We start from the raw sequence: 27,772 nt of genomic DNA, 5'->3' as shown, positions 1-27,772 counted from the left end.
GGGTTAGCGGGTAAATATGTAGGGATATGGGGGTGGGATTGTGGTCGATGCAGACTCGATGGACCAAATGGCCTCTTTCTGCACTGTAGGGTTTCTATGATTCTATGATCTGACAACGGCTCTTAGTTTCAAAGTCCAACCATGAGAAAATCGATGGAGTTTTTAAACAGTTTCAGGGAGACACACAGTGATTCATTCCAGAGGCATGATTCCTATTGAACTGACTGTGTGACAGCAATTAATTACAAATTGTTTGTAACTAATTTTGTTCATAGTTCAAAGAGTTTTTAAACTGGCTCAATGATGTGTTTTCTAAATCGCACCTTCCAGTCGGAGGACGGAGACAGAATCAGAGTCGTTTCAGCACAGCAGGAACCATTCAACCCATCGAGATGTAATACAAATCTCAAATTACAGACATCAGATCCAATTACTGAACTGTGATTTGCTGAAAGAAAACCAGGAACAACATCCCGTTTGGTAGCAATGAGTTTACAAAGAGAAAACTAGCAGACTCCACACGGAAGGAAAGAATCTGCAGGTCAAGGTAAGATTTGTCTGCTCCTGTACTTTATGTATTTCTTTATTTTAAACCATTTTCTCAGTCAGACTATGTCACACGGGCTGCTGTAGCCATTCCCTTTCCTTGTGGTTTTGTACAGTGACTGAGCTGGAGCAGTGATGAAGATGATCTGTTTAACAGTGAGGCTCCCAGAATCAGACCACTCCTGTTCCACACCATTACTTTTCATTTTCAAGAGGGATGGAATGAGGTGAATCAGAGCATTCCCACATCCCAGTTCAGACCGGGCTGGGCCCTGGACCTTCCTCGATATGGGTTTTACCAGAACATTTGCTGTATCTTTTGGGGAAGGTTTCATTTTTGAATTTACAGGTAATTAATTTTAGGAGTTCTGGTGCCCTCAACATACATGAGTTTAGCTGCACAGTCTGCATCTCCCTGCTCCAACCAATTACTTTTGTAATGACAGCACGCTCAAGTGTTTGGCTAACAGTCAAAATATCAGATGAACACTGACATTTTGTAATGTTACAGATAGAAATTCACTGCACTGACTGAATTGGAAATGATAACCTTTCTAACCAGCCTTAAACATTGCTTCCAGCTGAATTGAGTGCAGACTTGTCAAACTGGTTCAATTGGTTTCTCTCTCCTATAAATGGAATCTCTAAATAATCTCATAACAGCTTTTACCAGAGGGTGAAACTGAGACACACGTTTTATAAACAGGCTCAGCTCAGATGGTCGGTGTCATTTCTACTGAGATAACCAGGAATTGGCTGCAGTGAACTGACAAAGGCAGGACCTGCACAGTGACAGCAAACCCGGTGTGATTGAGGTAGAGTGGCAATGTAGTTTCTGAACTGATTGTGAAGTATCCCTTTCTTCCTCACATTTAAATATGTTTCCTCCCAGGGAGATTATGCTCCTCAGCTCCCCACAGTGAATCCATCCTTTGTGGCAATAGCTATTATCTAACTGTGAGCTCCCGCAGTGAATCCATCCTTTGCAGTTATAGCTATTATCTAACTGTGAGCTCCCGCAGTGAATCCATCCTTTGTGGCTGTCGCTGTTATCTCACTGTGAGCTCAGGCAGTAACTGAGAAACAGTTTATTCAACAGTGGGACCCTCACAGCTCAACTTCTTTCTATTCCCCACCATCCCTCTCATTTTGAATCAGAGGTGATGCGATTAACCAGGGACAGGGTGCACAGGATCTCCACAGACAGAATGACGAGATTGTGGGAGGACCTTCTTGGGGCACAATGTGAGATAATACACTTTGGATTTAAAAGCGACAGATTTGAATCGAGTCGGACATTAATGACAGATGGTCATGCTGAGACTGATTCTTGATACAGAAATCAGTAAATGTTGGATTCAGTTTGAATAAGTTTTTACAGGTCGCTATAATGAGGTTAGTAGGAGCTCAGTGTGTTCCGCTTTGAATTACAGCCACAATGGCTCCAGATGGAGCTGAGCTGTATTGTTTGGTTAATACCTGAGATACAGGGACTGAGCTACTGATAGACTAGTTCAACTGGTTATATTTCTGAGACTAAATCAGCATTGGGTATAATTTAATATGCTGCCCCCATTTGTTGAATTACCTCAACTGATAATTCCTTCTCTGTAAGATCCTGTCAATTCCATTCATTAAAATGATAATAAATCCTGTTAAAGGAAAGAAAGCACTGTTCATGTTCTGAAGGATTGTGTGGTTAGGAAACAAATACCCATTCAGTAACACACAACGGGTTACTTGTGGTACCATCAGGATTGAATTGTGAGATCAAACAGTGCGTTAAACTGGGAGGGGATGGTTTGGGGAGCGGTTCAGAACAGAACCCGACATCCTTCAATGGAATTAGATCAATGATTGAAGGAAGAATACGCAGAGTAAGAAAACTTTAACCTTGTTCTCACAAAAAGCCAGTGCAGACATCGGAGCCTGCTCATTAACATAGAACATAGAACAGTACAGCACAGAACAGGCCCTTCAGCCCACTATGTTGTGCCGAGCTTTATCTGAAACCAAGATCAAGCTATCCCACTCCCTATCATCCTGGTGTGCTCCATGTGCCACTCCAATAACCGCTTAAATGTTCCTAAAGTGTCTGACTCCACTATCACTGCAGGCAGTCCATTCCACACCCCAACCACTCTCTGCGTAAAGAACCTACCTCTGATATCCTTCCTATATCTCCCACCATGAACCCTATAGTTATGCCCCCTTGTAATAGCTCCATCCACCCGAGGAAATAGTCTTTGAACGTTCACTCTATCTATCCCCTTCATCATTTTATAAACCTCTATTAAATCTCCCCGCAGCCTCCTCCGCTCCAGAGAGAACAGCCCTAGCTTCCTCAACCTTTCCTCATAAGACCTACCCTCCAAACCATGCAGCATCCTGGTAAATCTCCTCTGCACTCTTTCCAGCGCTTCCACATCCTTCTTATAGTGAGGTGACCAGAACTGCACACAATATTCCAAATGTGGTCTCACCAAGGTCCTGTACAGTTGCAGCATAACCCCAGGGTTCTTAAACTCCAATCCCCTGTTAATAAAAGCTAACACACTCTCGGCCTTCTTCACAGCTCTATCCACTTGAGTGGCAACCTTTAGAGATCTGTGGATATGGACCCCAAGATCTCTCTGTTCCTCCACAGTCTTCAGAACCCTACCTTTGGCCCTGTAATCCACATTTAAATTTGTCCTACCAAAATGAATCACCTCACATTTATCAGGGTTAAACTCCATTTGCCATTTTTCAGCGCAGCTTTGCATCCTATCTATGTCTCTTTGCAGCCTACAACAGCCCTCCACCTCATCCACTACTCCACCAATCTTGGTGTCATCAGCAAATTTACTGATCCACCCTTCAGCCCCTTCCTCGAAGTCATTAATAAAAATCACAAAGAGCAGAGGACCAAGCACTGATCCCTGTGGCACTCCACTAGCAACCTGCCTCCAGTCCGAAAATTGAATTTAAAACTATTTTAATATCCATGAAAATAAATAATATCAAGGTGTAGTAATCTTACCAAGGCAGGTTTTCCATCACCAAGCACCCATTTATTTACAGTGGCAGTTGAGTGCCATTCGACTGCTGTAGAGTGTAAATAGGCCCTGAGTCTACAACTGCTGGCCTGAGTGGAGCCAACTGATTTTCAAACCCCCACCGTGCCCGCTGATCTCCATCTGTGGCTCGCCGCTGGCAGTGGCCATGCCTGTGACTGGTACTGACGCCTGTACTGACACAGGTTCCCTATTCCGGTGATGGTTCATCTGTTTCCTGATTATCTTGACCTGCACTTGGACTTTGTACAACATGGGCCCGGTCTTTTCCATTACAATCTTGAGGACCCAATGGATGTCGCCCTTGAAGTTCCTCACATGGACTGGGCCACAGGTCTTAAATGCTCTTTCTGTTTGCACAGGATCCTGGTTCTTCTTCTGGGTCTTCAGTTGGGACTCCACCCTCCCTGCCAGGTTTGGGAAAAGTAAACTTTGTCTTGTTTGAAGCCTCCGTCCCATTAATAATTCCACTGCGGCAATTCCAGTTGTTGTATGAGAGGTTGGCATGTTGTTGAATAGAAATCGCACCAGTTTGGTCTCTATGGACACCGCAGGTTGCTTCTTAATGCCCAGATTAAAAGTCTGCACCATTTGATAATGGGTGATAGGGGGCTGTCCTAATGTGTTTGATGCCATTGGAAAGTATGAAGGTGTGAGAGTCGATGCTTGTGAAGGCAGTGCAATTGCCATTGTCAGAGAGCAGGATTTCAGGTATCCTGTGCGTGCTGAAACTTTGTCGTAGGTCCCCAGTGGTAGCCTGGGAAGTGGTGGAGTTCATCTGATGTATTTCCAACCATTTGGAATGTGCTTCGACCAGGATCAGAAACAGAGAGCCCAAAAAAGGCCCAGCGAAGTCTAACTGGACCGCACCCAGGGCCTAACAGACCACTCCCATGGATGTAGGGAGGCTGAGGGGCAGTTTTTGATTCTCCTGGTCCAACTCGCAGTGTTGAACCAAGTCAATAATACCCGTGTCAAGCCCAGGCCACCATACGTAGCTCCAGGCGAGCATTTCCATCTTTGAAATCTCGGGGGGCTGCGATATCTCGGAGGGCTGCGAAATCTCAGGGTCCTGCAAAATCGTGGGGTGCAGCGATATCCGGCGTGCTGCTAAATCTCGGCGTGCTGTGGTGTAATTCCATAAGGATCCGATATCATTCTGGGTGAGGGACAACTATGTGGAACCCACAGGATGATGCCATCCTCAACACTGAGTTTGTCTTTCCTTCTCCCAGTAGTGTATCATATCGTCTCAGGGCTGCCCACTGAATCGCCCACAGAGGATTATGCTTTGAATTCTCAGGGGACTGGGTCTTTTTGTGTCCAGTCCTGGGTCCCGGCAAAGGCATTGAGGTTAAGGGAAACCATCGCATGTCAAAGTAAGGTCCTATTTGGAGTCAAAATGAATTAGAGGACAAAAGTTACTGTTTAACCTCCAGCTGCATCGCCGCAACCCCCCACCCCCCCACCCCCACCCCACCCCACCCCAGCCCCCAGACCACCTTTGATATGGTCGGACATTCAGGGCCCAACAGGGAAGTTCAATTAGGAATAAACCTCCTGTAATAATTTACTAACCCCAGGATGGAATTCAATTCTATGGGGTTTGCTGGAGCAGTCGCGACCTGGCCTTCGCTTCCACCAAATGGACACTCTTGCCACCCACTCAATAGCCTGGGTGGGACAGCACGGTTGTTTGGAAGACACATTTGTCCCTTTTCATGCATTCCAAAAGCTCCAAAACTTGCCCTTGGATCTTTTCCAGGTTCGCAAAGAGCTCATGTCCCTAAGTTCCTGTGTTGTCCATGTACGCTGCCACCTGAGATTGTGGGGCTGGGTCAGCGGGGGGGGGCGGGGCTGGGTCAGCAGGGGGCGGGACTGGGTCAGCGGGGGGGGGGGAGGGCTGGGTCAGCGGGGGGGCGGGACTGGGTCAGCGGGGAGGGCTGGGTCAGCGGGGGGGCGGGACTGGGTCAGCGGGGGGGGGAGGGCTGGGTCAGCGGGGGGGCGGGGCTGGGTCAGCAGGGGGCGGGACTGGGTCAGCAGGGGGCGGGGCTGGGTCAGCAGGGGGCGGGGGCGGGGCTGGGTCAGCGGGGGGGAGGGCTGGGTCAGCGGGGGGGAGGGCTGGGTCAGCGGGGGGGAGGGCTGGGTCAGCGGGGGGGAGGGCTGGGTCAGCAGAGGGGGCGGGGCTGGGTCAGCAGGGGGCGGGGCTGGGTCAGCAGGGGGCGGGGCTGGGTCAGCAGAGGGGGCGGGGCTGGGTCAGCAGGGGGCGGGGTTGGGTCAGCAGGGGGTGGGGCTGGGTCAGCAGAGGGGGCTGGGCTGGGTCAGCAGGGGGTGGGGCTGGGTCAGCGGGGGGCAGGGTCAGCAGGGGGCGGGGCTGGGTCAGCGGGGGGCGGGGCTGGGTCAGCGGGGGGCGGGGCTGGGTCAGCGGGGGGCGGGGCTGGGTCAGCGGGGGGGCGGGGCTGGGTCAGCAGGGGGCGGGGCTGGGTGAGCAGGGAGCGGGGCTGGGTGAGCAGGGGGCGGCAGGGGGCGGGGTTGTGTTGGCAGGGGGCGGGGCTAGGACTGCAGGGGGCCGGGCTGGGACTGCAGGGGGCGGGGCCGCTTTGGCAGGGGGCAGGGCTGGGTCGGCAGGGGGCGGGACCAGGTCGGCGGGGGGCGAGGCTGAGTCAGGGTGTGAGGCCGGGTCGGCGGAGGGCGGGGCTGGTGTGTGGGGCCGGGTCGATGAGCTGACTCACTTTTACATTTCCACAACAGTGTAAGGAGAGGACAGAGACTGAGTTTGAATGGGTTACGACTATAGGGCAAGACAGTGACACAAATAGAGAAAATGCAACAATTTGCATTTGTATAGCACCTTTACCGTAAATGTTATGTCACCAGTGGCTGTGTGTAGAAGGGCAGTACTTTCCCATAATATTCTGCAGTGTATTGACTGGGTCCACTGCCAAGATGCCCACTGCAGTCAACCTGGAAACCACATGGCAGACTGAAGGAGCATCCCTATCAGGAATCAGTGCAATGAGGATTAGCTGTGTTGCCTTGCTGGACTATATATGCAGAGCACTGAGTCTTGCTAAAGATGTGGAGATGCCGGCGTTGGACTGGGGTAAACACAGTAAGAAGTTTAACAACACCAGGTTAAAGTCCAACAGGGGGAATTCAATTCTATGGGATTTGTTGGAGCAGGCGCGACCTGGCCTTCGCTTCCACCAGATGGACACTCTTGCCACCCACTCAATAGCCTGGGTGCTCCAACAAACCCCATAGAATTGAATTCCCCCTGTTGGACTTTAACCTGGTGTTGTTAAACTTCTTACTGTGTTTACCCCAGTCCAACGCCGGCATCTCCACGTCTTTAGCAAGACTCAGTGCTCTGCTTATATAGTCCAGGCTATTATAGTCCAGCTTATATATTCCCCAAATAAACCTGTTGGACTTTAACCTGGTGTTGTTAAACTTCTATCTTGCTAAAGAGGCAGGAGACTGAGTGAATGTGAGGATGGTGCCTGGGAGAGTGAAGAATTTGCTGTGAGCGGAATGTGTTTTGTTGTTGACCTTGGACTATGTGAAAACCCTCATTTGGGTTAAACTTTGATCTGTATGAGAATCCGCTCTGGTAATCTGATTGTCCATCTTTTACACGGTGTTGAGTCTTTCCCTGGGAATTGATAAGCTGTCCAAGTTTAAATAAGGGTATATTTCGCAGTATTTTACAACCTGGCTCGGGCGAGATTCCGATTCCGGGGCGGGCGAGGCAGTAAAACTCCGGCCATTGTGGGTAAAGTTCGGGTCAAAGACGAGCTCGGTGTTTATTTCCTTTCTTTTCTGTTTTGCTGAGTATCTGAATTCCTTTCAATAAATGTTCATATTTATTATTGGATGTTGATAACTGTGTGAGTTGTTGAAATGAGTGAACTCCACTCTGCCGATCACAATCCCCACTCTCTTTAGACATCAGAGTAGTAAAATGTTCCAAGTCAGTTTCCAAGAGAAAATTCAATGGGAAGCAACGGCCCCGGGACAATTAAAGGAGCAGCTGGGCAGGTGACCAATTTTGGTCATTTTGTTCATCTTTTTAAGGCAAACCTGGGAGGAGGAGGGAAAGGAAAAGCGGCCGAGAGTTTTAGGGAGTGAATTCCAGAGCTCAGGATTTGGTCTCAGTTGTTGACAAATTATCCTCAACATGTCAGATTGGGGAAGTTGGAGGGCAGAGATGTCGCTGGCTTGCAGGGCTGATGAAGCTTACTGTTGTATATTGATAGTATTTTAGTTGTTCCTTATCAGCAGCCTTGCAGCTGAACAAGGGCACTTTAAGTGAGGGATTGCATGACGTCATTGGGATGATCCTGTCTGTCGTTTGCATAGGTAACTGGGCAGTGCAACATTACACCCTATAGTGTTAACTATTCCTGAATAAAGCTCTGAAGTGTTACCCAAACTCGAAACGTTGGCTCTATTCTCTCTCCACAGATGCTGTCAGACCTGCTGAGATTTTCCAGCATTTTCTGTTGATATGGCGTGAATAGGAATGGATGGGCCATGGAGAGATTTGAGCATTTAAAATTGAAATGTTGTCAGGCTGTCAATCGGTGTCAGTGGTGTATAAAGGTGAAGGGAATGAGACTTAGTGCGAGTTAGGATTCAGGAAGCAGAGTTTCAGAGCAGTGAGACTGTAGAGCTCGATATCAGCAGCTTACATGTGGAACCTGCTTCCAGGTTGATGAGAAATAGAAGAGGGCCAATGATAGAGATAATGGTGCGGGAGAGACCAGTGTTACTGATTCACTGGATGGAAAGTAACAGGTAAGAATTGAACCAAGAGCCTTTGATGCATTTCTACTCAGCTGGACGACAAGAGGCAGGAGTTGGAGAAGGTTGACATGGCCAAGCATGTTAAGGGCTGCAGACGGGTGAATGAAGATACTTCATTGACTTTTGTCAGAGTCGGATAGGATAGTATTTGTGATTTTAAGAGGAGTGGTGGCATTGTGACAGGGTATAAACATGACTGCGTGGTGCTATTGCAAAAATGGCCATGGATTTGGGAGGTAACAACATGTTCAATGAGTTTGAAGAGGGAAGTGGAAACTGGAGATGGGACAGTGGCTTGTCAGGGTGAAGGGTGGAGTTTTCAAGGAATCTGATGAGAACGACTGGTATTTTGTGAAACTGCTGTCAAATCTCAGAGTTTTCAAAGTTTATTTATTATTGTCTCAAGTAGGCTTACGTTACATTGTAATGAAGTTACTGTGAAAGTCCCCTAGTCAGCACAAATCTTTCTGAATGTGTAAGGAAACCGGAGCATCTGGAGGAAACCCTTGCAGATGCTGGGAGAACATAGAATCCCAATAGTGTAGAAAGGAGGCCATTCGGCCCATCGACAATAATCCCACCCTGGCCCTATCCCCATAGCCTCACATATTTCCCCTGCTAATCCTCTTGACACTATGGGGCAATTTAGCATGGCAATCTGCCTAACCCGGACATCTTTCGGACTGTGTGAGGAAACTGGAGCACCCGGAGGAAACCCACACAGACACGGGGAGAATGTGTAAACTCCACACTGTCACCCGAGGCCGGAACTGAACCCGGGTCCCTGGCACTGTGAGCACTGTGCCACCGTGCCGTCCAGGCAGCCGTAAATTGTACCGATTTACAGGTTCTCAATAAATCTATCCTGCACATCTTTGGAGTGCAGACGGTGCAGTGACCCAAGCCAGGAATTGAACCCGGGTCCCTGGTGCTGTGAGGCAGCAGTGCTAACCACTGCGCCGCTAAGACTACTACTAATATTGCGGTAACATGTGAGATTGTAATATTCTGAAATATATCTTACACACCAGTAAAGATCTCAGCCCTCTGCTTCTGATTTTGTATTAACATCTGACCCTGACATTGATATTATCCTCATTACAGAGTCTCAGAATCCGGAAACATCTGTCAATATCATGGCTGAAGGTTCAAACAAGGGAGAATATCCAATGTCTTCAACAAGAATTGGCATGGACACAGGTAGGATCACAAAAAAATACAAATATCATTCCTATCCTGCCTGCAGCTCACACCGGAAGAGGGAACGGGACAGGGACTGAGTAGAAAGTTGGAGTGAGTGACCATCTGGAGCAGGTTTAACCAAGGTTTGGCCCAGGGGCCGGGTGTGACCCGTGAAGCTCCTCTACATGGTCCCAGAGAACATTTTCAAATTATTGTCAAACAACTGAGTTCCAATTCAAATTCAGAGCTTGTTTCTCTACTCCATTTGCTGCTGATAGGCCAACTAGTGAGAGCATCAGCAGCTAATGAAGGAGAGAAGCAATCTATGATTGGTGGAGCAGTGAACAGTGTGCTGAAGGCTGGTGTTGGGCAGGCGCGGCGGGGCCGGGTGGATAAACTCACTGAGCTATTCGTGTTTTGAAATCCATATTCCCATCTATCCTCAATAACATTTGGCTCACTTGCAGAACAACAATCTATCCACCTCCAATTTAAAATATCTAATGACCCGCCACCTCCAACCTCTTCTGAGGCAGAGAGTTCCAGAGGGCCACATCAGCTCTGAGTGAAAAAATCTCTTAATCTTTGACCTAAAAAGGCAGATCCTAATGATAAAACAGTGCCCCCGAGTTCTGGACTTCCCCACAAGATTCAAAATCCTTTTCATGTCCTTGTTGTGAATATTGTTCAGCATCTTAAATACTTCAGTTAAGTCACTGCTCACTTTTCTGAACTCTGGTGGAAACAATCCCAGTTTATGCAACGTTTCTTCATAACACAACCTGCTCATTCTGGGAATCACCTCTTCTGAATCGCCTCGAATGCATTTACATCCTTTCCTTAAATAAGGAGCCCAAAAACCGCATGCAATTTTCGAGATGTGGTCTTACCAATGCCCTGTATGACTAAGGCATAATATCCTTTTGGAGTTAAATTCCCTTCGTAATGAAGGAGAACATTCCATTAGCCTTCATTATTTGCTGCACGTGCATATTAACTTCTTGTAACTCATGTCTGCAGCTCTGAATTTTGCAACCGTTCTCCTGTTTAATAATACTCTGCTTTCTTATTCTTCCTGCCAAAACAAACAACTCCGCATTTTCCCACATAATACTCCACCTGCCAGATGTTCCCCACTCACTCAATTATACGCAACCTCCTTTGGTGGAATTTTCCCGTGCTGCCTGCCACAGGAATCGGAGCAGGCAGGACATGGATCATGCAAAGGTCCATTGAACTCAGGCGGGATTTTCCGGCATTGGGGCGAGCATGGCAGGAAAATCCTTCACAACATACTTTCCCACCAATCTTTGTCTCTTCTGTAAATTTAGCCGTGATGCCTTCACTTCATTTATTGCATGATCTGAATTGTATCAAGTTGAGGCCCCAGAACAGACCCCTGCGGGACTCCACTTGTCTCATCCTGCCAATCAGAAAAACACCCATTCATAAATATTCTATGTTTTCTGCCAGCCAATCTTCTGTCAATACTAATATGTTACCCCCTAAACTGTGAGCTTTTATTTTCTGCGAAGCATTGACATGACACCTTCGCAAATGGCCTCTGGAAATCCAAGTGCAGCGTGTCTGCAGGCTCTGCTTTATCTAAAGAGCACATTACTCCTTCATAGAATTCCAATGAATCAGCTCAACACAACTTCCTTTGCACAAAACCACAAAATTTCCTTGAATTTTTCAAGTACCCGGCTACAATCTTCTTAATGATCCATTTGTACACCTTACCCACAACAGGCGTCAAACTAGCTGGCCTATCGTTTCCTGTTTTCTGCCTCCATCTTTTATTGAATACACAGGTTAAATTTACTGGTCCTTCACCCTGATGGAAACTTTCCAGAAGCTAGGGAATTGTAGGAAATTAACAGCAGCACATCTACTACCTCATTAGCCTCCTCTTTAAGATCCTGGGATGAAATCCATCAGGACCTGGAAAGTTGTCAGTCCATAGTTCCTGCAGTTTGCTCAGTACCAATCCTCCTAGTGACTGTAACTTCATCAAGTTCCGCTCTCTGTTCAACCTCTTGATTTAAAGCTGTTACTGAATGGTTTTCATACCCTCCAGAGTGAAGAAAACAGCAAAATATTTGTTCACTTCATCTGCTATTTCATTATTATCTTCTATTATCTCCCAATTCTCACTTTACACAGGACCAGCACCCACAGTACCTGCTCTTTTCTTACTTAAATAATTATAAAAACTCTTGCTGACTGTTTTCACTGTCTTTAATCTGCTATCTGTTTAAGTTTAGAATAAAAGTCTCAGACCCACTGTTTTCCCTGAAACTGGCACTGGGCAGGAAACATTCTTTTGCACTCTTGCTCTTTGCATCAGTGAACAGTGTCAATCCCCCTCACTATATTCTCCTGGAACAAAGTGTCAATCCCCCTCACGGTATTCTCCTGGAACAAAGTGTCAATCCCCCTCACTGTATTCTCCTGGAACAAAGTGTCAATCCCCCTCACGGTATTCTCCTGGAACAAAGTGTCAATCCCCCTCACTATATTCTCCTGGAACAAAGTGTCAATCGCCCTCACTATATTCTCCTGGAACAAAGTGTCAATCGCCCTCGCTATATTCTCCTGGAATAAAGTGTCAATCGCCCTCACTATATTCTCCTGGAACAAAGTGTCAATCGCCCTCACTATAATCTCCAGGAACAAAGTGTCAATCCCCCTCGCTATATTCTCCTGGAACAATGTGTCAATCCCCCTCACTATAATCTCCTGGAACAAAGTGTCAATCCCCCTCACTATATTCTCCTGGAACAAAGTGTCAATCCCCCTCACTATAATCTCCTGGAACAAAGTGTCAATCCCCCTCACTATAATCTCCTGGAACAAAGTGTCAATCCCCCTGACTATATTCTCCTGGAACAAAGTGTCAATCCCCCTCACTATAATCTCCTGGAACAAAGTGTCAATCCCCCTCACTATAATCTCCTGGAACAAAGTGTCAATCCCCCTGACTATATTCTCCTGGAACAAAGTGTCAATCCCCCTCACTATATTCTCCTGGAACAAAGTGTCAATCCCCCTCACTATAATCTCCTGGAACAAAGTGTCAATCCCCCTGAATATATTCTCCTGGAACAAAGTGTCAATCCCCCTCACTATAATCTCCTGGAACAATGTGTCAATCCCCTCGCTATATTCTCCTGGAACAAAGTGTCCAGCTATTTATTTCTCTGCCTGATGGTGCACGTTGCCTGCAGTTCGGCTTCCAGATCAATAATCCTGATCCGGATTTCCTCCAGCTGCTTACACTTTCTGCAGACATGTTTGTCAGGAATCGCCAATCCACCGAATCCGCACATTTCTGGAGTGTCGGAGGAAATCGGAGCACCTGGAGAAAACCCACGCAGACAGGGGGGGAATGTGCAAACTCCACACAGGCAGTGACCCAAGCCAGGATTTGAACCCGGGACCCTGGCGCTGTGAGGCAGCAGTGCTTGCCGCTGTACCACTGTGCCACAGGAGTTCCAGGATTTTGACCAAGTAACAGGGAGTGAGGCAGGCTATAATTCCAAGTCAGGATATATAGCTTGGAGGGGACCTTCAGGTGGTGTGTTCCCAGGCCTCCGCTGCCATACCAGGTGATCAAGGTCGTGGTTTTGGAAAATGCTATCTAAAGATATGGAACAGTGATTAGCATTGCTAACACAGCGCCACAGACCCAAGTTCGATTACAGCCTTGGGTGACTGTGCGGAGGTTGCATGTTGTCCCCGTGTATGTGTGGGTTTCCTCTGGATGTTCTGGTTTCATCCCACACTCCAAAGATGTGCTGGTTGGGTAGATTTGTCATGTTAAATTGCACCTCAGTATCCAAAGATATTTAGGTTAGATGGATTAGATGTGTGAGATGACAGGGATAGGGCAGGGCAGTCGTCCAAGGGAGTATGCTCTTGTGAAGAGTTAGTGCAGACTCAATGGGTTGAATAAGCTCCTTCTGTGCTGTTGGGGTTCTATGGTTCGATGGATCATTGGTGAGTTGCTGCAACACATCTTGTGGATGCCACATGTTGCTTTGGTTGAGGAGGGAATGCATGTGCTTCGATTCTCTCTTGTTAGACATCATAATTCCTTGGCACTTGTGTGGCACAAATGTTACATGCCACCTCCACTTGGCAGCCAATTCAGCATTACCATCATTGGCCATTATTGATATTTTGGGGATTGTTTTTCACCAGGGTGACCAACCATCCCAGATTTTTGGGACCGTCTTATGTATGAACCCTGTGTCTCTGGGCTGTCTCTTGCTCGGAAGCTTGTTGTCCTGTAACTTGTGTTTCAAATTCAGCACATGCATTGTGTGTGTTAGCCGAGGTGCAGCCCTTCTGGCAGGTAGCTCTGACACGTCTGGGAGTGACCTCCCCATCCCCCTACACCTGCCCCAGCACGAGAGATTTGGAAGCACCCTCTCCCCACCTCCTCCACCCTCATTCTGATACCAAAGCTATTTCCTTACCTCATAGTTGGTCACCTTGACCAGAAACTGATCAGCTATATAAATGCTGTAGCAACAAGAGCAGGTTGGAGGCTGCGCATTCTGCGGAAAGTTAGTCAGCTTCTGTCTCCTTCGAGTCAACAATCCACAAAGTACAATGTTTTAAAAAAGTTTTTCTTTGTGTCATAAGTCAGCTTACATTAACACTGCAATGAAGTTACTGTGAAAATTCCCTGCTCGCCACAGTCTGGCATCTGTTCAGGTACACTGAGGGACAATGTAGCATGGACAATGCACCTAACCAGCACGTCTTTCAGACTGTGGGAGGAAATCGAAGCACCCAGAAGAAACGCACACAGACACGGGGAGAACGTGCAGACTCCGAACGTGCAGACTCCGCACAATCACCCAAGCTGGGAATCGAACCTGGGTCCCTGGCACTGTGATGCAGGAGTGCTCTCCACTGTGTTGCCCAAGTAAGGTGTAATGGAAAACTTGCAACTTGCCTGATAACTGTGACTTCACAAGCACACAAGAAGTTCTACACCACTTAGGAGAATGTAGCCCACCTGATCAGCAGCCCATCCACCACAGAAGTGCCTTTGCCACCAATGCACAAAGATAGCAATATGCATCATTTACAGGATGGACTGCAGCAACTCACCAAATCGCCTTTAACAACAATTTCCAATCCTGCGATTTCTGCCCAACCAGAAAGACAATGACAGCAGAAAGATGGGAAGATCACTCTCACTAATTACAGACTCTCTCCAATCCACACAACACCCTCACTTCGAAGAAGACCTTCACTGTCACTGGATAGAGAGCCTGTCAATACCTTTCGAGCAGCACTGAGTGTACAGACACCAGGAACATTGCAGCGGTTCAAGAAAGTGTCTCACCAGCTTTCCAATGGCAATTAAGGATTCACAACAAACTGCCCTTGCCAGGAACCCTCACATCCAGTGACTGATTTTTTAAAATATTGAATTTATTTTTGAAATTGGTAGTCTCTTGTGAACCATGGGTACTAATGGGTCTGGGGCAAAGGTGGTTATTGGGAGTCAGGTCAAATATGTTATTGCTGAATGTTTCTGTATTCCCACAGGTGTTTGATACTGTGGCTCACGAGCCTTCAGTTGCTTCCTGTCAAGGGAAGTTTCATTGACAGAAATGTGTTTATTTTTCTCCATTTGTGTTTACAGATCCGAACTCCGCAATCACTCAGTTCCTGACAAAGTGTGATGATTACCAACTGTTCCAGCTGACAAAATTCTACCGGGATAGGCTGGAGCAGGCGATTGAAGGAGGAGTGGATGGGGTCAGCTTATCGTTAACATACGAGAGGATTTTCACTGGACAAGAACATCGGGTAAGTGGGAGGGATGAGTTCAGGATGTATTAACAAATGATGACGAAAGAGCTGGTTCTGTCTACATCATCTTCTAGCAGACAAGGAATCAGATGCTGCACTGATAATGAAGTTATTGACCAGTACAAATCCTGTTATTAGTCTGCACCAGACTCAGGCATGAGATGAGGATGGCCTCAAGGGTGGACAGCTTTGGGAACCTAAAGCCACCAGTTTCTTCTCAGCATGCACAACTTACCCCACACGGGTACAACAGCAGAGTGGCTATGTTACTGGATGAACAAACTGAGATCTTAACTCCTAATCCAGAGACGCAAAGTTCAATCTCATTGTTTGAGAATTTAGAACATAGAACGTAGAAAAAATAATACAGCACAAACAGGCCCTTCGGCCCACAAGTTGCGCCGGTCATGTCCCTACCTACCTAGGCTTATATATAGGCTTACCTATGACCCTCAATCCTATTAAGTCCCATGTACTCATCCAGAAGTCTCTTAAAATACCCTATCGAGTTTGCCTCCACCACCACTGACGGCAGCCGATTCCACTCACCCACCACCCTCTGAGTGAAAAACTTACCCCTGACATCTCCTCTGTACCTACTCCCCAGCACCTTAAATCTGTGTCCTCTCGTAGCAGCCATTTCAGCCCTGGGAAAAAGCCTCCGAGAATCCACCCGATCTATACCTCTCAACATCTTGTACACCTCTGTCAGGTCACCTCTCATCCTTCGTCTCTCCAAGGAGAAAAGACCGAGCTCCCTCAGCCTATCCTCATAAGGCATACCAACCAATCCAGGCAACATCCTTGTAAATCTTCTCTGCACCCTTTCAATCTTTTCCACATCCCTCCTGTCATGAGGCGACCAGAACTGAGCACAGTACTCCAAGTGGGGTCTGACGAGCGTCTTATAAAGCTGCATCATTATCTCCCGACTCCGAAACTAAATCCTCGATTGATGAAGGCCAGCACACCATACGCCTTCTTAACCACCTCCTCTACCTGCGAGGCCGATTTAAGAGTCCTATGGACCCGGACCCCAAGGTCCTTCTGATCCTCTACACTGCTAAGAGTCTTACCCTTGATATTATACACTTTCATCCCATTTGACCTGCGAAAATTGACCACTACAGATTTATCCAGGTTGAACTCCATCTGCCACTTCTCCGCCCAGTTTTGCATCCTATCTATGTCACGCTGCAGCTTCTGACATCCCCCCAACCTATCCACAACACCACCAACCTTCGTGTCGTCGGCAAACTTACCAACCCACCCCCCCATTTCCTCATCCAGGTCATTTATGAAAATGACAAACAGCAAGGGTCCCAGAACAGATCCCTGGGGCACTCTAGTGGTGACCCACCTCCATTCTGAAAAAGACCCGTCTAAAACCACTCTCTGCCTTCTGCAGGCAAGCCAGTTGTGAATCCACAAGGCAACAGCCTCTTGGATCCCATGCCCTCTCACTTTCTCGTGAAGTCTTGCATGGGGGACCTTATCGAACGCCTTGCTGAAGTTCATGTAGACCACATCTACCGCTTTTCCTTCGTCAAAGTGTTTAGTCACATTTTCAAAGAACTCCACCAGGCTCGTAAGGCACGATTTGCCTTTGACAAAGCCGTGCAAGCTACTTTTGAGCATACTAAACTTCTCTAAATGTTCATAAATCCTGTCCCTCAGGATCGTCTCCAACAACTTACCAACCACTGAGGTTAGACTCACCGGTCGGTAATTTCCTGGGCTATCACTATTCCCTTTCTTGAATATAGGAACCACATCCGCAATCCTCCAATCCTCCGGAACCTCTCCCGTCTCCATCGACGACACAAAGATCATCACCAGAGGCTCTACAATCTCTTCCCGCGCCTCCCACAGTAACCTGGGGTACATCCCATCCGGTCCCGGCGACTTATCTATCTTGATGCTATTCAAAATTTCCAACACATCCTCTTTCTTAATGTCCACATACTCAATCTTTTCAGTCTGCCTCAATCCTGTGGTACAACGACCCAGGTCTTTTTCCACCGTGAATGCTGAGGAAAAGTATTCATTAAGCACCTCTGCTATTTCTTCCGGTTCTGTACAGACTTTCTCACCTTCACCTTTTATAGGTACTATTCCTTCACATCTCATCCTTTTACTCTTCACATATTTATAGAACACCCGAGGGTTCTCCTTAATCTTACCTGCCAATCCTTCTCCTGACCCCTTCTGGCTCTCCTAATTTCTTTCTTAAGTCCCTTCCTACAAGCCGTCTACTCATCTAGATCCCCATCATCGCCTAGCTCTCTGATCCTTTTGTATACTTACCTTTTCTTTCTCACTGGGTTCAGCGCAGCTTTTGTGCACCACGGTTCCCGTAACCTACCAACACCTCCCTGTCTCATCGGAACGTTGTCATGCAGAACTCCAGACAAACATTCCTTGAAAATCTGCCACCTTACTTCCTTGAGAATGCCTCCTTCCAATTTACGCCTCTAATCTCCTGCCTGATGGCTTCATATTTCCCCTTACTCCAGAATGAACTAAGCTAATTAAATAAGATTAGACTGTCTACAAAACCAATCTGCTTCACTAAGGGAAGGAGACATGCTGCCCTTACTCAGCCTGGCCTGTATGTGGCTCCAGACACACAGTAACACAGTTGACTCTTCACTGACCTCTGAAGAGGTCTAGAAAACAAGGCAAACTAACTACAGTCAGGTATAATAAACTAAACTGGGTGCACCACGCAAGACTGGATTCGCTAACATGGCCCAGTCGACCCTGCAAAGTCCTCACTAACATTTATGGACTTTCAGCACATTTTGCAGAACCCATTCCGCAGATATGTGAAGCTATAACCTGCCATCAATATGATCCTGTAACTATGATGATCAAACAAGGTCCCAGACTCCTCCCCTACTGTTCCTGGATCTGTATGTTCCCACCAGATGGATCTGCCAGAAATTACAGCCCAGTGGTATTGTATAAACGTGGAGAGTCCTCAATATTATCTTTGGACCCCACAAAATCTTATGTACTGAGGTCAAATATAGACAAGAAAACCTCCTCCTGATCACTGCCTTCCTTCAGTTGATGAAAATGGACTTTTCCATGTCAATGTGATTAAAAAAAGAACAGGCACAAAATTTACTCATGGGGCTGGCAGGGCACGGCGGTGGAGAGGGGGCTTAATTTCTCCAGTCAAGCCTGTCTCAGTAGCACGATTACTGACTGAACTTCCCAAGTTTTGAAAGTCAGATCAGCCAGAATGAGCTTGTGGCTCTTGGCAAGTGAACGTGGAAAATCCTAGTTTTGTTCTCATCCATCTGACAGTCGCAAATGCACCAATCCATGACAGTATCAGTAAGACTTACCGCACAGTCCTTGGTGGAGATGAAGTACTGTCTTCAAACTGACAAGTGGTTCTGTTGTTTGCGATGTTATCCCCGTGCTAAATGTAATAGATATTGAATAGATCGACTGTTTCTAAACTGACAGTTGGCCATCAGTCACAGTATTGTATTTCCCCACAATCTATTAGATAATAGCATGGCACACTCACACACCACCATTACAATCAAACCAGAGGCTCGGTCCTGGTTCAATGAGTTGCGTTGGAGAGCATTGCAGGAACAGCATCAGGAATATATAAAAATGATGTGGCAACCTGGTGAATCTACAACTAGCCACAATGGTATAGAGAGAGAAGCAACTTGAGCCTCAACTAACAGCATAAAGCTTTGCAGTCCTGCCATGTCAGTCATATGATGTTAGATAATTAGACAACAAATGTGTAGGGGGGATTCTACAAACATTAACATCAGAAACAGCAGATCCCAGCTCGTGGCTGACAAGACTGAAGCATCCACAACCACCCTCAGCCATAAGTGTTCACTGATAATTCATCTCAGCCTCCTCCTGAGATCCCCATCATCACAGAAACTGGTCTTCAGCCAAATGAATTCCCTCCACATGATATAAAGGAATGACTGAGGGCATGATGTGCAGAGACACCGACAGCATCCTGGCTGTAATGCTGTAGGTTCGTGCTCCAGGACTAGTCACACTGTGAGCCAAGCTGTTCACCCCAGCTAAAGCATTGGCATTTACCCACCAATATGGAAAAAAATCCCAGGAAAGTCCATGGTAAAAAGAGCAAATGCAATCGAGTTATTACCATTTTATTCGTCTACTTACAGTTATCAAAACAATGGAAGGTATATCGACAGTGTTTTGAAGTGGTATTTGCTCAGCAATTACCTGCTCGCAGATACTGAGTTTGCACTCTGCTCCAGAGCTCCTTTGGTTCAGACATGGCTAAAAGAATTACAGAGGAGAGGTGATAGTGCCGATCGTTCACATCAAGACAGCGTTTTAAATTGTGTAGCATCAAAGAGTTTTGGAAAAATTGGACTCAGTGGAAAACAGCAATCATATCACCCCTCAAACTTTTATTTTCCAGTGAGGACATGTTCACTTTACACACTGGCTCCCACTCACCCCCACCATTGTCTCACAGGTTCGAGTTGTTCCCATCTGAAGCTACAATAAGCTTGTTGTACTGAGGGAAACACAACTGAATGTAATATTCTGAATGTGATCACACCAATGTTTTTAGGAAGGCACAGGAGTATCTCAGTTTCTTGGTTCAATGTTACCCTTTTAATACATCGCAACATTAAGTTTACTCCCAAAGTAACACAGAGAATGGCATTAATAATCATTTAATTTCAGAATTTTATAGAATAGAAGCTGGAAAAAAGGACACAATGTGGATAACACTGCGAATATTGTGAATCTGAAACAATATGGAAAGGTGACAATAGATCTGTCGGTATCTGTACAAAGAACAGGGGAACAGTTCAGGTTTAACTCTCATGTGGACTGGCAGAAAAAAGGCAAGAGTTTGAGTGGGACTGGAGAGACCAGAGGAAAAAGTCAGGATGTAGCGGAAAAGGAGTGAACTGTTCAGTATTGCTGTAACAAAAGCTGGTCTAGCCAGCGATGCCCACATCATTGTCTGTTTCCCTCACAGACTCCATCTCCAAACCACTTGATTGTATTCCTCTCCCAGCCTCTGACTGAGACCTAGCCAGACTATCTGTGATTTCAGCATTCAGTATCAAGCAGAACTCCATTTCCTGCACAATTGCCAGTGCAGAAATATCCTTATTGTCTGCACGTAACACTGCAAGTCTGTACCCCTACCTCAGCACAGCGCCTGCTGAATCCTGTTCCATGTCTTTGTTCACCCCAGATTCAGCTGTTCCAATGTTCTGCTACATTGCGTCTTATCTTCAGCTACTCAGATTCTGCTGCCTTTACTGTGCTCCCACTAGACTCCAGATAACACTGTGTGCTCATAAACCTGTAATGGCCCCCAGTCCTCAGATGCCTTTGCTTTAAAATGTCCATTCTTCTATTTGACCTGAGTCAATGAATTTGAACCTTTCCTTTCTTGTAAACTCCAGTCTGAAATTCTCCATTGCTCTGACTCTGACATTCTGCGGCAGGCTCTCCTTCACACCCCGCAATAGTAGCTAAATATTATCTGTCAAAAATTATCTAACTCCTCAATCGTCCTTACTGAGCTTTCATACGTACTAGTATTTTTTTTTAAAGTTCTGTCTCTGGCATTTGAATTACTGTGCAGAAATGATTAAGTGATTAGATTTTTCGCCATTATTGTTAGCTCATTTCCCTGACATAAAGCATCAGTCGGTATTTGGATTACTCAATGGTACTTTATCAGTCAAATTTCATTTTAAAATTCCTGCTACTTAAATAACTTGATGATCAGAATAATCATTTTTCTGCCATCTGAGTTCTGATTTGCCGCTGTTTTATTTGCATACACATGGGGAACAGGGATAGACCATTTAGTTCCTCGATACTGTCCCGCTGTTAAATAACATTGCGGCTTATTTAATAGTACCCTCAAATCTGCATTCCCCCCCCTATTCCCTATAACATATCAGCCCCTTGATATCAAAAGTCCATCTACCTCTCTCTTAGAAACATTCAAAGACTCTGCTTCCACCATTTTTTTCAGGAAGAGGGTTCCAAAGACTCTTGACCATCTCAGAGAAAATAGACTTTTCCTCATCACCTCCGGATTTCTGAGTAAATCACACAGTGAGGCAGCAGGATTGAGGTTTCAGAGAAAAGTGGGTCAAATTATTCATCATGAACCTGATATCATGGCAGACACTGAGAGACAAGCAAACAATTACATTAAAATGCTGCAGATTCTCAGTGATCCCTCACTCTCTGCAAATATATTTTTGATTCTAGTTCAGTTGATTCACATTTGTTTATCGTTAATGACTGCAATGAGATGTGAAGATAATTTTCAGTCCGTGTTCGTTATGGATCAGGACCCGGCCCAGTGACTGATTTCTGAGCTGAAAGCAACTGGGAAATCCCATCACTGAGCAGGTCCTTTCCATCCCATTCTCAGTGTTTATCTTTCACTCTGCGTCTCATTATTCTTCATTACTATTCTTCATAGAAAGTCACTGAGCTCGTGGATAAGGGAAACCGGGTAGACAGTTCCAAACTTCTGCTCAATCTGGTGATGGAAAAAGGATCTCGGGCTCGAAGGGTGATGTGGGAATCCTTTGTGAAAATGCGTCACGGAGTCCCAAAACTGGATAAAATACTGAAAGAAATACAGGAGCGTGGTATGGTAAAATCACAGTGAATTCAATTTCCCATTTAAACACTGTCGATATCACTGATTTGATTTCATGAATTTATTTAAACAGGTTCTGATGCATTCGATGACATGAACATTGCACAAGGTTTATCTGAATTGCCCAGTCGCCTGAAAGGTAAGAGATGAAATGGAGATTATAAACTATTTAACTTCTGAGAATCTGAATGATTGATTACAACCTTTGTTTAAGAGGTTGTGAAAATCTGGGAATTGGAAAGTTAAAGGCTGGGGTAACTGGGCTGAACATGATTGGGGTTTGTCACTGTTCCTCAACTATACAGAGATTCATTCCAGTACACAGGATTTCTCTTGTAATCATTGCATTTTTTTCTCTTAATTAAATTGCTGATTGCTATTATTTTGGAAGTCTTGTGTACACCTTGCAGAATCCCACTACCCTGTAAATCTCAGCATGAACCTTATAGAAACACAGTAACAGAGAAAATGGTTGCAGGGGTAGGCCATTTGCCCACTTCCTCCACACAGCTCACCCTCCCACCTACTTTTGTGTAGTCTGCACGTTTGGAGAGATTAGATTTAATTCATCCGTCTAAATCATTAATATATATCATGAATAAGTGGTCTTGTGGTAATTGATATCAGCCTTTTAATTGATCACAACTTTATCTTTCAAGTAATTGGACCAAGTCACGGAATTCTCTTAACAGCTGTTTTAATCATCTGTATAGTGAGGACTCTGGAAAGTCACAGGTCACAGTCTGTAATGAATCAGAATACAGAATTCCTACATATATAAACAATTATAGTTTCAAATTCAGTCACAGGTAATTAGCATATACCAATCACATTTTAGGAGTTACCTCAATCCACTCAGTTATTGATTAAACTTGCATCATTCAGATATTAAAACCAATCACAGTCACCTTAAGCTACTGGTCTTAGTGCTTCTCTTTGAAAACTTCGATAAGAACTTTTTTTTCATAGCAGCTTATGTGACATTAACCCTTTCAGTGGTCTCCCAGCACCGTGCAGTATCCCACTAGTCACAGTCTGCTATTTGGAAAAAAGACCCAGTTATTGCTACTCTGTTTCCTCCCTGCCAGCTTATTTCCTGTCCATCTCAATACACTGCTCCCAAATCAATGTATTGAATTTTACATGCTCATCTCTTACCTGGGACCGTGTCAAAAGCCTTCTGAAAGTCCAAATAAATCACAACCATTGTCACCTTCGTCACCTCTGCTAGTTGCTTCCTGGAAAAAATTCAAGTAGATTTGTCAAGCAAGAATTCCGCTTCATATATCCATGCTGACTGTCCAATCCTGCCACTGTTTTCAAATGCTCTGCTGTTAATGAACTATAGCATTTTCCCCACGACCAATAGAATGTTCCAGAAAACTATTCCGTATACACTCCAGGAATTTCTACTCTACGTTAGTGTGTCTGATTTCACTTGGCCAGTCTATATGCAGGTTAAAATCTCCCACAATTACTGATGTTCCTTCATCACATGCGTCACTAATTTCCTGTTTAATGCCATCCCCAGCCTCATCACTACAGTTTGTGGGTCTATCTACAACCCCCGTTAACATTTTGCATAAGTTCATAAGATATAGGAGCAGAGATCGGCCATTCGGCTCATTGAGTCTGCTCCGCCATTCAGTCATGGCTGATATGCTCCTCATCCCCATTTTCCTGCCTTCCCCCATAACCCTTCAACGCATGAACAATTAAAAATCTATCTAACTCCTCAAATTTACTCCTGTCCCAGCATCCACCACACTTTGGGGCAGCAAATTCCACAGATTCACAACCCTTTGGGAGTAGTTTCTCCTCAACTCTGTCTTAAATTTGCTATCTCATATCCTATCACTGAAAGGATAATCCGTTAAATCAGGGGTGTCCTTTTAACCCAATGTAAGAACTAAGATAAATATATTTTCAATTTCCCAAAACTAGGTTATAGGAAACAACAAACATAATTAACCATGCATTATAATTATTGTTAAACAGTTCAAATGAACTGTGAATGTTTACTGGTTTCATATTACACTTAGCAAAGTAGATTCTTGTTCTGTTTCCTGTTGCCATCATGGCAGAACTGTTATCAAAACACAGTTAATGAATCTACACGTACAACTGCTGAAACATAGTTATTGATTACTGAAATACACTACAACAAAGGGATGGGTATTCTTTGAATTCTCTGTCCGAAGGCAGGTTTGAACCACGGCTGAATGATCTCCGGCACGGGTAAGGCAAGGAGTGAGGTTCCGATTTTGCCCCAGATACAACGGGGATCGGACCCCATGCTGCTGACACAATATGGCCCACAATCTGACCAACTGAGCCAACCGGCTCCCCAGTAACATGGGTGACCAGGCAACAGCCTGATAGAATAGGAGAACTTTCCATGTTCAAAACTGTTGGTATTCCAATGCTCACACAGTATGAAAGGGAACCTGTTGAAGGTGGGATACAGTCACAGTGAGACTCCTGAACAATTACAATCTCTCCATCTCCCATTCATATCCAATATCCCATTTACCATTTCTGCAGCAGATTGGGAACACCGACTAGTTCACAGACTGATGGACCCGAAAATCGCCTGTCATGTAACCATGATCCTTGCAGACTCCCAGTGAGGTGTCTGTATTAAGGGCAGGTTGGAAAGCATTAACCATCAGAGAGAAAACATCACCTTTATAAAATCAACAAGTTATGGAAATATTAAAGTTAAGTCACGATCTGAGACTTTAAATGGAAATTGTTGATTGTCAAACGAAGTTTCCAATAACTTAATTTTAATTCCTGCACAAACCTGGACGGACACTGTAAAGTAAGTCTAACAATTCAGCAAAGATGGTGTTTTCATGCAACTAACATTTCTCTCTGTTCTCATTGAAGATCTTCAACAGAAACACAAGAAGACACTCCGGGTACAAACTGAAACACTGAGAGTGAACACTATCCTCATAAAGGAGAAGGTTAAGATTTTCCAGCTGGTTGATCGATACGCTGAGCTAACGGTTATTTCTACTGTTCGAGATCGGACACTTGTCGAACATGAACTGCTGGCAAGAGGCCGAGACCATGAAGAATGGAGAGAGAAACATCTCCGGAAAGAACTGGAAAAAATCCGAACTGATCAATTGTTCCAGAGCAGCTTTTCCCAGAGAAAATCCAAATCTGGGAATTCAGCAGCAGCGAGCGGAGTGCCGGGAATTGGAAAAACAACAATGGTACAAAAGATTGTTTATGACTGGGCCACTGAGAAAATATACCCACACTTTCAATTTGTTTTCAGTTTTAAGTTCCGGGATTTGAACACTATTAACTGTAGAATAAACCTGAGGAATTTGATACTGTTTTTCTATCCTTACTTTGGGAATATTCTGGGAGAGCTCTGGAAGAACCCAGAGGGATTGCTGTTTATATTCGATGGTTTGGATGAATTCAAGGACAGTACTGATTTTGCCGACAATCAGAGAAATACAGAACCTCAGTCCATGTGCACAGATCCTGAATTCCGGTGTGAAGTGTCTGACATTGTGTACAGTTTAATACAGCACAAGCTGCTCCCAGGATGTTCAGTGCTAGTGACCAGCCGCCCCACTGCATTACATTTATTGGAAAAGGCTGAGATCAGTGTCTGGGCTGAAATCCTGGGATTTGTTGGTGATGAACGGAAGGAATATTTCAACAAGTTTTTTGAAGATCAGACGGTGGCAGCAGCTGTTTTCAAACACGTGGAGGAGAACGAGATCCTGTACACCATGTGTTACAACCCTTCCTACTGCTGGATCCTCGGTCTGTCACTGGGTCCCTTCTTTACACAAAGAGACAGGAAACAGCAGCAAGTTCCCAAGACCATCACCCAACTATATTCCTACTATATTTACAACATTCTGAAAAACCATGGCCGAGAGATTGAAAACCCCCGTGATGTGTTACTGAAGCTTGGTGAGATGGCCTTCACAGGAGTCTTCGAGAAGAAGATTGTCTTTAGAAATGAAGATTTGATCAAGTACAATCTACAACCTTCCCAGTTCCTGTCTGGGTTCCTGATGGAACTTTTGGAGAAAAATGATTCTGCCCAGAGTGTGGTTTACACATTCCCACACCTCACCATCCAAGAGTTTGTAGCTGCACTCACACAATTCCTGACTCCAGATCCCGGGGAGATCGGGAAACTCCTCAGTGAGACCCACAGCGAGAAAGATGGGCGATTTGAGATATTTCTCCGTTTTGTTGCTGGTCTGTCCTCCCCACAGTCAGCTTGGCCCCTGGTGAAGTTTCTGGGTTCGTTTCTTCATCAAACAACCTGCCGAGTGATTGACTGGGTGAAGGAGAAGGTTGAAGGGCAGATTGGAGACACAGAGACTGAAACTGGGAAGAGGAAGCTCCTGAACACATTCCACTACCTGTTTGAGTCTCAGAATAAAACACTGGCTCGGAACACAGTGGGATCTGTGGAAACACTTTCATTTAGTGAACTGCGACTGACCCCGATTGACTGTGCGGTCCTGTCTCATGTCATTGGACTCTGTGATACAATAAAACACCTCGATCTAGAGGAATGCTACATTCAGTGTGAAGGGTTCCGGCGGCTGGGACCCGTTCTGCACAAATGTCTGGAGTTGAGGTAACTGTTTGGTCTCATAGTGGATATTTTCATTGTTGAGAAGCCATTTCTTTTGTTCTAATAAAACAGAGGCATGTTCATTCGAGGACGTCAAGAGAGAAACAATGTCCAATGGTCACAAAGTGTGGGAGAATGGCACAAAGTAATAATGCTCATTTGAGAGCAGATGCAGATATGATGGGCCGATTGGCCTCCTTCTGAACCTGTAATAAATCTAGATTCTCTGATAAAACTACATCATTTCAAGAAGGCAGATTCTCGTGGAATAGGCGTGGATAATAAATGTTGGCATAACCAGCGATGCCCACATTCCTTGAATGAATAAAAACATTATTGGGATGAATTTTAAATGATTATTGCTGTAAAGGCCTCCCTCCAAAATCTGAAAAAGGATCATTCCCTCTCCCAACAGAAACCATCTGATTCTGTACGATGCTATACAGAAATTAGTTTGTCTTGTTCGGTGCAGCTTACAGTTTGTGTTTAATTATGATCAGGATTATTTTACTGCGCTCTACCTGTGTTATGTATTACAGTCGGTGTGTGTTATATTGGGACAATGTCCCTTTATAAGTCACGTGATCACTGGTGACATCATCAGTTCGGGTTGCTTTCTGAATCCCTGCATTGCGCTGCCTCTACTGGCAGCCTCTGTGAACTCCGTCTTGCTTCCTGGATTAACTGGTTGTAACTGAAACTCAGTGCTTCTATCATTCATTGTGGGCCTCTGAGTAGAAGCAACCATTTCTTTAAACCTTCATAACTCTTACAACGTCGTAAACCTTAAATTAAAATGTAGGGACAGTTTAAATTGAAACCAAAAACCCGCAGGCAGGCAGCTTTGTTTAACATGAAGTGAAATTAAAGTTTTGGCCCTTTCTGAGCTCACAAGCACAGAAACACAAATTAAATTTAAACTCATGAATTACTGTGTAATGCCCACAAACACAAGTTATTACATAACAGTGAAGCCCAAGATGCTGTTTTCTTTATTAATTGCTACCTACACTTGTCCTGCTAACAGCAATGATCGAT

General features: G+C 45.3%; 1 protein-coding gene across 3 annotated transcripts in view; it reads left to right on the top strand.

Moving 5' to 3' along the window:
- Window positions 1-27,772, top strand: part of LOC144487888 (NACHT, LRR and PYD domains-containing protein 3-like) — a 78,351-nt gene that overhangs the window by 27,630 nt on the left and 22,949 nt on the right. For all 3 annotated transcript variants that reach the window (XM_078205938.1, XM_078205937.1, XM_078205939.1), the window contains 6 exons: window positions 331-547; window positions 9,516-9,611; window positions 15,262-15,428; window positions 21,925-22,096; window positions 22,181-22,246; window positions 25,000-26,737. In XM_078205938.1, coding sequence (XP_078062064.1) covers window positions 9,548-9,611; window positions 15,262-15,428; window positions 21,925-22,096; window positions 22,181-22,246; window positions 25,000-26,737 — 2,207 coding nt within the window. In that variant the 5' untranslated portion in view covers window positions 331-547; window positions 9,516-9,547. The remainder of the gene's footprint in view (window positions 1-330; window positions 548-9,515; window positions 9,612-15,261; window positions 15,429-21,924; window positions 22,097-22,180; window positions 22,247-24,999; window positions 26,738-27,772) is intronic.

The sequence above is a fragment of the Mustelus asterias genome, unplaced genomic scaffold (genome assembly GCF_964213995.1).
Source record: "Mustelus asterias unplaced genomic scaffold, sMusAst1.hap1.1 HAP1_SCAFFOLD_1100, whole genome shotgun sequence".
In the NCBI taxonomy this organism is placed as follows: domain Eukaryota; kingdom Metazoa; phylum Chordata; class Chondrichthyes; order Carcharhiniformes; family Triakidae; genus Mustelus; species Mustelus asterias.
Note: the sequence above shows the minus strand (reverse complement) of the source record. Positions and strands in the feature narration are given on the sequence as shown.